Source organism: Lactuca sativa, chromosome 1 (genome assembly GCF_002870075.4).
Source record: "Lactuca sativa cultivar Salinas chromosome 1, Lsat_Salinas_v11, whole genome shotgun sequence".
NCBI classification, from domain to species: domain Eukaryota; kingdom Viridiplantae; phylum Streptophyta; class Magnoliopsida; order Asterales; family Asteraceae; genus Lactuca; species Lactuca sativa.
The window spans coordinates 194594360-194606086 of NC_056623.2; the positions used below are offsets into that span (position 1 = coordinate 194594360).

Below are 11727 nucleotides of genomic sequence, written 5' to 3' on the forward strand. Positions count from 1 at the left end.
ACGCCCGAAGAACGTCGTTTTCAGGCCACCTAGGTCATAGTATGGTTATAATAACTCACATAAAGTATTAACAAACATAAGAATTTACTAGAATTTCATTGATATCATACGCGTTTATGTTGGAATAAACTCACATTATTTTCTGTAAATAAGGAAGATTACTCATACGTTTCAGTCTTTGGATACAAAATTACAGTATTCATTTTAAGAAAAATATCGGATTTTTCTGGAACAACTATACAATTACGAGACAAGCTTTTTCATAATTGTTTACAAAAACATATGAACTCACCAACCGTTATGTTGACATTTTTTTCAAACAACTTGTATTCTCAGGAAATCACTAAACAGGAAATCAAGTGGATTTTGAGGATGGGACGTTAAGGCGTCAAACGTTTCATATTTTTGTGAACATATTGTAATTGATTTTGAAACATGTAATTCATACAATGATGTAACTCTTTCAATTATATATATATATATATATATATATATATATATATATATATATATATATATATATATATATGTTGGTGGTGTTTACTTTCATCACTATTGCCATTACTATTATGATACTATACATGAAGTCCTCCACCCCCGGACGTTTCCGCCATCCTTGGTTTGGGGGTGTGACAGATTTGTATCAGAGCACGGTTTATAGTGAATTAAGTATATCAAACAACATAGGATATACAAACTATAAACACAATTGGGACTAAGAGTCTCTGATTTTAAAACAACCTAACGGGTTATACTTTTAGAAAATGAATAGATTCTTGTTTAAAAGTATGCCTACATGCATTGCATACTCGCGTAGTGTCATAACTAGAAGAAAATAAACAAAAAGAAGAGGAGTTGAATGCTACGAGTATGCCTTGGTATGAGTAATCAGTTTTGGGAAGGATATAGCCTGATCAACTATATTCGTCCGGGAAGTGACTTACTCATATCGGGGGATAGTCATAGGAGGGCAACAAATCTAATAACCTAACTTCAACCTACAAAGAATGCTATAAGAACCAAATCTAAACATTTAAAATACTATAGGAGTATTTGTATGTTGCTATATCGCAATCTTATTAATATTAACCGCTATCTGCTTCTTACACCCCTATTCTCGCGCAGACGACATGGAAGGATTTCACCTACCAGGAGACCCATACTTTCCCAATCAGGGAAATGCCGGCTGGATTGAAGAGGACCCCGAAGAGGATCACGAGGAAGAACCCGAAGAGGAAAAATAGGAGGTAGACGAAGAAGAAGAAGAAGAAGAGGAAGACCACGAAATGGACATGGATGAGGACGAAGGTGAAGAAGAGCCAGAGGAGGAAGTCTTCAACCCTCCTTACATCGCGAGGGTACCTGCAAACCGCTGGGGGCACAACGGGCCTGAACCCCGTTGAGCAACAACAATCGAAAGGTGGAGCCGACAACAGCGCCAACGGTCACTATATGGCGACCAACGAGGATACTATGACCTCAGTCACGGGGGACCGACTGACAGAGCTCTCCCCATTATGACCCAACACATCATGAACTTGGGGAACCAGAGTAGGGAAATGGCAGACCAGGTTCGAAATCTCAGCACTATTACGGCAACCACCGATGCACGCACCCGGGATCTGGAGAGGGAGTTCTATCCAGTGGACCAACTCATCGAGGATCTTACCACTGCTCGAGCGGAGGTAAGGGAGTACCAAGAGAGGCACGCAGCTCTTGAGGAGAGAGTGATCGCGGCCGAATGCCGGATTGCGGAGCTTCAGAGAGCCTCGACCTCATCTCAGGGCCACCATGAACCAGATACCACCCGCCGCGAGTAGTGTTCACACTGCTCATGTTTTGTTATAAATCTAGGATTTCGAGTATGCGTTGGTGCTACTCTTTATTGCGAATAGGTTGAACCGCGACTAAGTTATCACACTAGTCATAGGGGCTTTTGTACTGTCAAAACGTTATCTTTTATTATGATGTAATGTAGACCCTTGTAAGGTCAAAATTTTCTCAAAACAATATGTATTAAAAGATTATCTATGATTTTGGCATGCATCTTACCTCATTAAAGGTTGACATGAAAGTTGCTATGTGATATTACAAACAATTTACAACTGAAAATTTCTAAGATTTTAAGTGTACCTTGTTGTTATGTGTAATTAAAAGCTGTAATCGACCTAGAAATGATAAGTCCGCCTTAGGACCTGTTCCTTGTTTGGTTGTGGACTTAGGGCAAACTCATTAGTATCAACAGTTTATTTGAAAATTCTAATTACGCATAACTAAGACACATAGAACAAATCATAGGAGTAAGTCAGACACGAAATCAAACGCATGACTCTACTTGGGTCAACACTATTTAATTCATAAGTTTAATTGCATAAACTTCATGATGAATTTCCTTCTAAAGTAATAAACTCGAGATAAAATACAATTGAGATGAATCAAGTAGCACTCGACTCGTTATTACTGTTGAGGTCTTACCGACTGGTCATTTTTTTACGACAGATCCATGCCACCAAGGAGAAGGTCTTCTGGTAACTCAGCACCGCCTCCTCCGCCACCACCGCTAGAGTTCGATCATGTGATGTTTCAAGCTGCAGTAACAGCAGCCGTGGCGGCAGCAATGTCGCAAATGGGTACAAATGGTTCCGGCGGCTCCGGGTCCGGGAATACCAAATCAAATCAGGGGGACAGCACATGGCGTGCTAAGGAGTGTTCTTTCAACGACTTCACAAACGGCAAACCTGATCCTTTCGATGGAAGCGGGGGCGTCATCGCGCTGATGCAACGGTTCGAAAGGACCGAAGTAGTCTTTGAAATCTGTGCTTGTCCCGAAGCGAGCAAGGTCAAGTATGCAGCGTTCACTTTCACAAGAAAAGCTATTACTTGGTGGAATGGCCGAGTTAGGTCACTTACTCTTGCAGTGGCTAACTCCATAGGCTGGGAAAACCTAAAAGCGCTGATGTTGAAAGAATACTGTCCGAGGGGAGAAATACAAAAACTCGAGGAAGAACTCTGGAACCTCAGAATGACGGGCACTGATCTTGAGACTTATACCGCTCGCTTTAATGATCTAGCACTCCTCTGTCCAGCAATGGTCACTCCAGAGGAGAAGAAGGTGGAGTGATATCTCTGGGGGCTGTCATCCCAGATTCAAGACAGGGTACTAGCCTCGAAACCTACCACCTTCGAGAGTGCCAAGGAGTTGGCACAACAACTTATCGATCACAGGGCTAGTCGTGGCACCGTGGTCACCACTACCAACCAGACGAAATGAGGGAACAACAAGAGGAATTTATGGAACAATAAGAAGAAACAATCGACACAGGATCCCGCTAAGAAGCAACAGACTGTTCCTGTCCACGCAGCCACAACTACCATCACTCCAACACCACCGAAGCAGTATGCTGGAAATCTCCCTAAGTGAAACAAATGCAACTACCACCACAATGGTGCTTGCAGGGAAATGCACTGCAAAAACTGTGATAGGAAGGGGCATACCGCTCGTTTCTGCAAAGCGCCAGCACGACCGCTCAACCAAGTTGCCGGTACAGGGGAAAGCCAAACCTGCTATGGATGTGGTGAAGTAGGACACTTTAAAAGAAATTGCCCCAAGGCGCAAGCCCCTAATGCAGGTGGAGTAGGGAGAGTCCTGGAAATCGGACATGGGGAGGCAGTCACAGATCCTACGGTGGTTACCGGTACGTTTCTCTTCAATAACACCTATGCTTGCGTACTATTTGATAATGGAGCGGAGAGGAGTTTTGTGAGCCACCAATTCAAACAATTGCTAAAACAAAACCCTCATTCATTAAAAGATACTTACGTAGTAGAAATGGCAAATGGGAAGGTAGAGCGCACAAATGTTATATGCTCAGGGTGTACCCTCACTCTAGACAACCATTCGTTTAATATAAACCTGATGCCGGTCACAATAAAATGTTTTGACATAATCATCGGTATGGATTGGTTAAGTTCTCATCGTGCCAACATTCTATGTTACGAAAGGGCCATTCGTCTTAATCTGCTAAATGGCGAAACTCTCCTCGTCTATGGCGACAAACCCAATTCAAATTTATGGATCATCTCTTGCGTCAAGGCCCAAAACTATCTCCGAAAGGAATACCACGCATTTCTAGCCCACGTAGTAGACATGAAGCAAGAAGAGAAGGATATCAACGACATTCCCGTGGTGGGCAACTACCCCGATGTATTTCTCGAAGATCTCCCAGGTGTACCCCTCGCACGACAAGTCGAGTTCTGGATCGACTTAATTCAGGGAGCTACCCCCGTCGCTAAAGCTCCGTACCGCTTAGCACCAGCAGAAATGCAAGAACTGTCCAGCCAGTTGAATGAACTGTTGAGCAAAGGATTCATCAGGCCAATTTTCTCACCCTGGGGAGCACCGGTCCTGTTTGTGAAGAAGAATGACGGATCTTTTCGCATGTGCATGGACTACCGGGAGCTAAACAAACTCACTATCAAGAACCGATATCCCCTAACCCGAATCGACGACCTCTTCGACCAGCTCCAAGGAGCAAGCTACTTTTCAAAAATCGACCTGAGGTCGGGTTATCACCAACTACGAGTTCAAGAAGATGATATTCCCAAGACTGCGTTCAGAACTCGCTACGGGCACTACGAGTTTGTAGTAATGCCCTTTGGATTGACAAACGCACCGGCGGTATTCATGGACCTGATGAATCGAGTGTGTCGACCCTACTTAGACAAATTCGTGATTGTATTCATCGACAATATCTTAATCTACTCCCGAAGCGAGGAAGAACACCGTCAACATCTCCGGCTAATCTTGGAAACACTGAGGGCAGAGAAGCTTTATGCCAAATTCTTAAAGTGCGATTTTTGGATAAGCTAAGTGATTTTTGTAGGCCATGTGGTCAGCGAGAGGGGAATACATGTGGATCCCTAAAAAATCAGAGCTATTGAAAACTGGTCGGCACCAACAACGCCGACAAAAATTCGACAACTTTTAGGGCTTGCTGGCTACTACCGAAGATTCATACAGAACTTCTCCAAGATCGCGAAACCACTCACCACCTTGACTTAGAAAGGTGTGGTGTTTAAGTGGGAAGATCAACAAGAAGCCGTTTTCCAGACGTTAAAGCAAGCTCTATGCAGCGCACCAGTTTTGTCTCTCCCAGAAGGAACTGATGACTTTGTGGTATATTGTGATGCCTCAAATCAAGGCCTCGGATGCGTGCTCATGTAGAGGGGGAAAGTCATCGCTTACGCATCAAGGCAACTTAAGACACACGAAGTTAATTATACCACCCATGACCTTGAACTGGGAGCAGTGGTATTCGCCCTGAAGATCTGGAGGCACTACCTCTACGGCACCAAGTGCACCATCTTCACTAATCACAAAAGTCTTCAACATATTCTCAACCAGAAAGAACTTAACATGCGCCAAAGAAGATGGGTGGAGCTGCTGAATGACTACGAATGTGAAATTCGCTACCATCCGGGAAAGGCCAATGTAGTGGCCGATGCCTTAAGTAGGAAAGAATATTCGGGTCGCCGAGTAAAATCCCTAGCCATGACCATCCATTCCCAACTGGCCACGCAGATCAAGGATGCCCAGTTAGAAGCCTTTAAACCAGAAAACGTGGCGAACGAAGCATTAAGAAGGATGGATAAGAACTTGGAAGTCAAGGAGGATGGAGCTCGTTATCTCATGAACCGAATCTGGACACCGAAGTTCGGTGGGTACCGAGACATCGTAACGAATGAAGCACACAATACTCGATAATCCATCCATCCGGGGTCAGATAAGATGTATCTAGACCTCAAAAGGTTATACTGGTGGCCAAACATGAAGGCTGAAATTGCTACTTATGTGAGCAAGTGCCTGACTTGCACCAAGGTCAAGGTAGAGTATCAGAAGCCATCAGGACTACTTCAACAACCAGATATACCCGAGCGGAAGTGGGAACGGATAACCATGGACTTCATAACCAAGCTGCCTAAGACATCAGGCGGGCTGGATACCATATGGGTTATCATAGACAGATTAACCAAGTCCGTGCAGTTTCTGCCAATAAAGGAAACATACAAGATGGGGAGTTAACCAAGACATACATCAAGGAGATCGTGCGACTGCATGGTGTAACTATATCCATTATCTATGATCGAGATAGTAGATTCACCTCACGGTTCTGGCAGTCCCTAGAGAAGTCTCTAGGAACTAGGCTTTACATGAGTAAGGCCTACCATCCACAAACCGACGGGCAAAGTGAGAGAACCATCCAGACATTGGAAGACATGCTGAGAGCCTGTGTGATAGACTTTGGTAACGAATGGGATACCCATTTGCCGCTTATCGAATTCTCCTATAATAACAGCTATCATAGTAGCATTAAAGTCACTCCGTTCGTAACTCTCTATGGTCGCAAGTGCAGATCACCCCTGTGTTGGGCCGAAGCGGGGGATACTCAACTAGCTAGGGGACAAGTCCCTAACAACACCCTCATTAGTCCTGAAATCATAAGGGAGACCACAGAAAAGATAGTGTAGATCCGAGAGAGGTTGAAGGCCTCCCGTGATCGACAAAAGAGTTACGCGGATAAGCGACGCAAACCTTTAGAATTCCAGGTTGGTGATCGAGTACTACTAAAAGTTTCCCCTTGGAAAGGAGTGATACGTTTTGGCAAGCGTGGGAAACTAAGCCCAAGGTATATTGGTCCATTTGAAATCCTTGCCCGGATTGGACCAGTGGCATACAAACTTCGATTACCTCAGGAACTCGACAAGGTACATCCCACCTTTCACGTATCGAACCTGAAGAAGTGCCTGTCTGATGGGACATTCGTAATACCGCTCGACGAAATCGAAGTTAATGAAAATTTCCACTTTGTGGAGGAACCAGTCGAGATCATGGATCGAGGGATCAAGAGAACGAAACAAAGTCGCATTCCCATAGTGAAGGTTCGTTGGAACGCGAAACGAGGACCTGAGTTCACCTGGGAACGCGAAGATCAAATGAAACAAAAGTATCCGCATCTCTTCCCAAACCCTTAAAGTCCTAGTCCGAGATTAAATTTCGGGACGAAATTCCCTCTAACGGGGGGATGATGTGACAATCGTCAATCCAGGGTCAATTCAAAGTCAACAAGTCAAACCGGTCAACTCGATTTAACCTAGTATATTAGGGTTTGTGTTATGTAATTAATGTATAACTCACTATATTAATGGGAAAACATCACTTGGGAAAAGTTCGTGTGTTTAAATTTCCTGAGCTTTAGTGCTAAACAATGAACTAAACTGATAAAACCATGTTGCATACTCGTCGGGAGTGTGTAGGATCCTTAAACATGACATAACGGGGTCCACGAACCTTGTGTTGCGGAGCCAAACATTCACAATTGTCACACATGAAATCTCTCCCAAATCTCTTCATGTATGTCAAATCTCTCCCAAATATCTCTTTGTATGTGAAATCTCTCCAAGTATGTGAAATCTCTCCCAAATATCTCTTTGTATGTGAAATCTCTCCAAGTATGTGAGATCTCTCCCAAATATCTCTTTGTATGTGAAATCTATCTAAGAATGTCAAATCTCTCCCAAATCTCTCCAAGTATGTGAAATCTCTCCCAAATATCTCTTTGAATGTGAAATCTCTCCAAGTATGTGAAATCTCTCCCAAATATCTCTTTGTATGTGAAATCTCTCCAAGAATGTCAAATCTCTCCCAAATCTCCCCAAGTATGTGAAATCTCTCCCAAATCTCTCTCAAAATCTCTCTCAACTTTCTATAATCACTCTGGGCATCCCGACCCTCGAATTTGGCGAAATCAGCCCAAAAACGGAAGTCTACACGAAAAACGGACTTTAGGAACCGAAACCTCTTAGGAGCCGAGAGGCTTCCCTTCTTACTTTCTGCCCGAGAGGCTTCCCCTCTACTTTCGGCCCGAGAGGCATGACCTTCGGTCCGAGGACCATGCTCTCGGTCCCTCCTGATGAGCAGAACCTACGAGGCTCTCGGTCCCCCAAGCACCGGGCACCACCTTCGGCCAGAGAGGCGCCCCAAGCAGCCGAGCCTCTCCTCTCGGTTCCCCCTTCTCTCCTCTCGGTCTCTGCTCTCTTCTCTCGGTCTTTAGTTCTATTCTCGGCTCCAAGCATCAGAGGCCGAGACCTCGGCCAGAATTCGGAATTTCGACACTTTTCACCCTTCTTTGATATTTTTATCATTTTAAGCCCGTTTTTCGAGATTTTAATGCGGGATTTTCACCCAAACTCGTATTTTAACAAAATATACCCAAAATATTCATAATTTAATCATATTTTTATGAAAATCCTTATTTAAATAATAAAATCTGATGGGTGAATAATTAAGGTAGAGTGTTGACTTTGCTTTACCTTATGACACAAGCAACCACCCCCACACCCACTCTATGACCAGCCACACCTCCCCACCTTACCTGGGTCACTTCCATGTCCTTTCCACTCAATTATCACCCTTTCCCACGTTTTTAGAGCTGGAATAAACCATCCTCTCTCCTCACTTCCCTCATTTGCTCTCATTTCACCAAGGATCCATCTCCACTTTTCTCTCAAACTTTCTCCATCAAAATTCGAGATTCAAGGCTGAGTATCAAGCTTTCTCACATTCTTGGTTAGTATAATTCACCCTCCTTGTGATTATTTCTCTTCATTCTACTCAAACCATTGATTGCTTACACAAACTCCATCACTTTGATGTTAGATTCTCGAAAATCTTCAAAGCATCTTCAAGTGTTCTTGAGTTGTTTACTTCCATTATTCACCAAGCCTCTTCTGAAATCACTCAAGGTGAGTTCATACCCCTCCATTACCATGTTTTCGTAAGTTTTAAGGGGGATAATACAAGTTAAAACACCTTGAACATAACTAAACTTATCTAACAACTTTCATCAGAAACATTGGACCCCATTCACGGAGTGTTTTGGATAAGTTAGGCATTTGTGTTTTCAAAACTGTTTTAGGTATATGTAGTTCATGTTTTTAGCTTTAAAATGACTACTTGCACATCTCCATACGATTTTTCTACGATTTATGGTGATTTTTACAAAACTGCCTATCATTTCAAACATCAATCCGGACCAGTTTGTGATTATGGACTTGTTCACACAAGTTAGATGTCACTAAAAATTATGGAAAAATTTATGAACAAACTAGACTCATTTTCCAAACTCTCAGAAGTTACAGAACTTGATTTGGACATTTTATGATTTTTCTACAAATTTTCTAATAACAGTTACAGAAAAGGTTATTAACTGAAAAACACTAGTAATCTCATTTCACCTTGTAACATGTTGAGCAAGTTATATAAGATTATGTGTTTATGTGTTATGGCAATATATGACATTCTTGTGTTAGTATCTAGATATACATCAGTTAACAAATGGATTTTTACTAGATAAAGCATAGAATAAACAAGGTGTTATCATTGAAGTACAACCATTACACACAAACATTTTATTAAACTACGTTAAGTATAGTTTATGTACTTTGCTATTACTACCCTTGTTTTGATAAACTATAATAGGTATAGTTTGTAATAAATTTCAAAATACATACATTTCAGAAAGGTACATTTATACAAAAAGGGAATTTTTCATTTCGTTAAGTGTGAATTCGTTAATAACTTTGTGAGGCATTCGCTTCGCATTAATCATAAGTCCTGTAGAGTCTCTTGGAGGGAGAGCGTGATAGTTGTATATAGATCTATATTGGGCTTGACAAACCCACAACAGAGTTGCTTGCAACAGCTAGACCGGCAGGTCTGTGGTGACATGTGTCATTTCAGTTTTACGACGCCCGAAGAACGTCGTTTTCAGGCCACCTAGGTCATAGTATGGTTATAATAACTCACAGAAAGTATTAACAAACATAAGAATTTACTAGAATTTCATTGATATCATACGCGTTTATGTTGGAATAAACTCACATTATTTTCTGTAAATAAGGAAGATTACTCATACGTTTCAGTCTTTGGATACAAAATTACAGTATTCATTTTAAGAAAAATATCGGATTTTTCTGGAACAACTATACAATTACGAGACAAGCTTTTTCATAATTGTTTACAAAAACTTACAAACTCACCAACCGTTCTGTTGACATTTTTTTCAAACAACTTGTATTCTCAGGAAATCACTAAACAGGAAATCAAGTGGATTTTGAGGATGTGACGTTAAGGCGTCAAACGTTTCATATTTTTGTCAACATATTGTAATTGATTTTGAAACATGTAATTCATACAATGATGTAACTCTTTCAATTATATATATATATATATATATATATATATATATATATATATATATATATATATATATATATATATATATATATATATGTTGGTGGTGTTTACTTTCATCACTATTGCCATTACTGTTATGATACTATACATGAAGTCCTCTACACCCGGACGTTTCCGCCATCCTTGGTTTGGGGGTATGACAGATTTGTATCAGAGCACGGTTTATAGTGAATTAAGTATATCAAACAACATAGGATATACAAACTATAAACACAATTGGGACTAAGAGTCTCTGATTTTAAAACAACCTAACGGGTTATACTTTTAGAAAATGAATAGATTCTTGTTTAAAAGTATGCCCACATGCATTGCATACTCGCGTAGTGTCATAACTAGAAGAAAATAAACTAAAAGAAGAGGAGTTGAACGCTACGAGTATGCCTTGGTATGAGTAATCAGTTTTGGGAAGGATATAGCCTGATCAACTATATTCGACCGGGAAGTGACTTACTCATATCGGGGGATAGTCATAGGAGGGCAACAAATCTAATAACCTAACTTCACCCTACAAAGAATGCTATAAGAACCAAATCTAAACATTTAAAATACTATAGGAGTATTTGTATGTTGCTATATCGCAATCTTATTAATATTAACCGCTATCTGCTTCTTACACCCCTATTCTCGCGCAGACGACATGGAAGGATTTCACCTACCAGGAGACCCATACTTTCCCAATCAGGGAAATGTCGGCTGGATTGAAGAGGACCCCGAAGAGGATCCCGAAGAAGAACCCGAAGAGGAAAAAGAGGAGGTAGACGAAGAAAAAGAAGAAGAGGAAGACCACGAAATGGACATGGATGAGGACGAAGGTGAAGAAGAGCCAGAGGAGGAAGTCTTCAACCCTCCTTACATCGCGAGGGTACCTGCAAACCGCTGGGGGCACAGCGGGCCTGAACCCCGTTGAGCAACAACAATCGAAAGGTGGAGCCGACAACAGCGCCAACGGTCACCATATGGCGACCAACGAGGATACTATGACCTCAGTCATGGGGGACCGGCTGACAGAGCTCTCCCCGTTATGATCCAACACATCATGAACTTGGGGAACCAGAGTAGGGAAATGGCAGACCAGGTTCGAAATCTCAGCGCTATTACGACAGCCACCGATGCACGCACCCGGGATCTGGAGAGGGACTTCTATCCAGTGGACCAACTCATCGAGGATCTTACCACTGCTCGAGCGGAGGTAAGGGAGTACCAAGAGAGGCACGCAGCTCTCGAGGAGAGAGTGATCGCGGCCGAATGCCGGGTTACGGAGCTTCAGAGAGCCTCGACCTCATCTCAGGGCCACCATGAACCAGATACCACCCGCCGCGAGTAGTGTTCACACAGGTCATGTTTTGTTATAAATCTAGGATTTCGAGTATGCGTTGGTGCTACTCTTTATTGCGAATAGGTTGAACCGCGAC

At 42.3% G+C, this 11727-nt stretch overlaps 1 protein-coding gene across 1 annotated transcript in view; it reads left to right on the forward strand.

Annotated features, from left to right (window-relative positions):
- Positions 1 to 11222, forward strand: part of LOC128128375 (uncharacterized) — a 46912-nt gene extending 35690 nt beyond the window's left edge. Inside the window, exon 2 of the mRNA XM_052767159.1 lies at positions 10998 to 11222. Coding sequence (XP_052623119.1) covers positions 10998 to 11222 — 225 coding nt within the window. The remainder of the gene's footprint in view (positions 1 to 10997) is intronic.
- The last annotated feature ends 505 nt before the right edge of the window (positions 11223 to 11727 follow it).